The sequence below is a fragment of the Motacilla alba genome, unplaced genomic scaffold (genome assembly GCF_015832195.1).
Source record: "Motacilla alba alba isolate MOTALB_02 unplaced genomic scaffold, Motacilla_alba_V1.0_pri HiC_scaffold_34, whole genome shotgun sequence".
NCBI classification, from domain to species: domain Eukaryota; kingdom Metazoa; phylum Chordata; class Aves; order Passeriformes; family Motacillidae; genus Motacilla; species Motacilla alba.
Window position 1 is genome coordinate 870,720 of NW_024037436.1, and position 1,598 is coordinate 872,317.

General features: G+C 61.1%; 1 protein-coding gene across 1 annotated transcript in view; it reads left to right on the plus strand.

Moving 5' to 3' along the window:
• The window catches only part of LOC119696547 (zinc finger protein 48-like), a 3,405-nt gene continuing 1,807 nt past the window's right edge, over positions 1-1,598 (plus strand). The window contains exon 1 of the mRNA XM_038126289.1: positions 1-68. Within this exon, the coding sequence (XP_037982217.1) occupies positions 1-68 (68 nt within the window). The remainder of the gene's footprint in view (positions 69-1,598) is intronic.

The following is a 1,598-nucleotide window of genomic DNA, read 5'->3' on the forward strand; positions in this document are numbered from 1 at the left end:
ATGGGTGTCCTCGGGGCGCTGCTCGGCGGGGTTTTGGTGGCGGTGGCCGTCGCTGAGCCCGGTAGGAGGTGGGGGAGAGGGAGAGGGAGAGAGAGGGAAGGGGTGGGGACGCTCGGCGTGGTCTCACTTTGCTGTTTGTCCTCTCTCTGTCCCTTGGCTGTCACCTCTGCCCTCCGTGTCCCTCCTGTCCCTCTCCCCTTCCCCTCCTCCTCTCCCTCTCCCTTTTGCCTCTCACTTCCGTGTCCCCTCTCCCTCTCCCCCATCCTCCCTGTCCCCTCCCTCTCCCTCCCTGTCCCCTCTCCCTCTCCATTTCCCTGTCCCCCCCTCTGTCCCCTCCCTCTCCCTCTCCCATCCCCATTTGCTTCCCTCCTCCCTCTCCCTCTCCACTTCCCCCTCCCCATTTCCCTTTCTCTCTCATCTTCCCTCTCCCTCCCCATTTTCCCTCTTCCTTCTCCATCCCCATTTCCCTCTCCCCTTCCCTCCTCCCTCTCCCTTTTCCTCTCCCTCTCCAATTCCCCTCTCCCTCTCCCCATTTCCCTCTCCCTTCCCTCTCCCCATTTCCATCCCCATTTCCCTCTCCCTCTCCCCATTCCCCTCTCCCCTTCCATCCTCCATCCCCATTTCCCTCTCCCCTTCCATCCCCCATTCCCATTTCCCTCTCCCTTCCTGCTCCCTCCTCCATCCCCATTTCCCTCTCCGTCTCCCCATTTCCCCTCCCCTTCCCCCTCCCCTCTCCCTCTCCCTCCTCCATCCCCATTTCCCTCTCCCCATTTCCCTCTCCCTCTTCCATCCCCATTTCCCTCTCCCTCTCCCCATTTCCCTCTCCCCATTTCCCTCTCCCTCTCCCTCCTCCATTCCCATCCCCCTCTCCCTTCTCCTTCCTCCCTCCCCATTTCCCTCTCCCTCTCTCCATTCCCCTCTCCCCATTTCCCTTCCCTCTCCCTCCTTCCTCCCCCTTCCCTCTCCCTCCTCCATCCCCATTTTCCTCTCCCCATTTCCCTCTCCCTTCCCTCTCCCCCTCTCCCTCTCCCTCTCTCTCCTCCATCCCCATTTCCCTCTCCCTCTCTCCATTCCCCTCTCCCCATTTCCCTCTCCCTTCCCTCTCCCTTCCCCCATTTCCATTCATATTCCCCTCTCCCCATTTCCCTCTCTCTTCCCTCCTCCATCCCCATCTCCCTCTCCCCATTTCCCTCTCCCCTTCCCCTCTCCCTCTCCCCCTCCCCATTTCCCTCTCCCTCTCCCTCTCCCCCTCTCCCCATTTCCCTCTCCCTCTCCCTTCTCCCTCCTCCATCCCCATTTCCCTCTCCCCATTTCCATCCCCACTTCCCTCTCCCTCTCCCTCTCCCTCTCCCTCTCCCTCTCCCTTCTCCATCCCCATTTCCCTCTCCCCCTCTCCCTTTCCCCATTTCCATCCCCATTTCCATTTCCCTCTCCCTCTCCCTCTCCCTCCTCCATCCCCATTTCCCTCTCCCCATTTCCATCCCCACTTCCCTCTCCCTCTCCCTTCTCCATCCCCATTTCCCTCTCCCCCTCTCCCTTTCCCCATTTCCATCCCCATTTCCATTTCCCTCTCCCTCTCCCTCTCCCTTCTCTCTCCC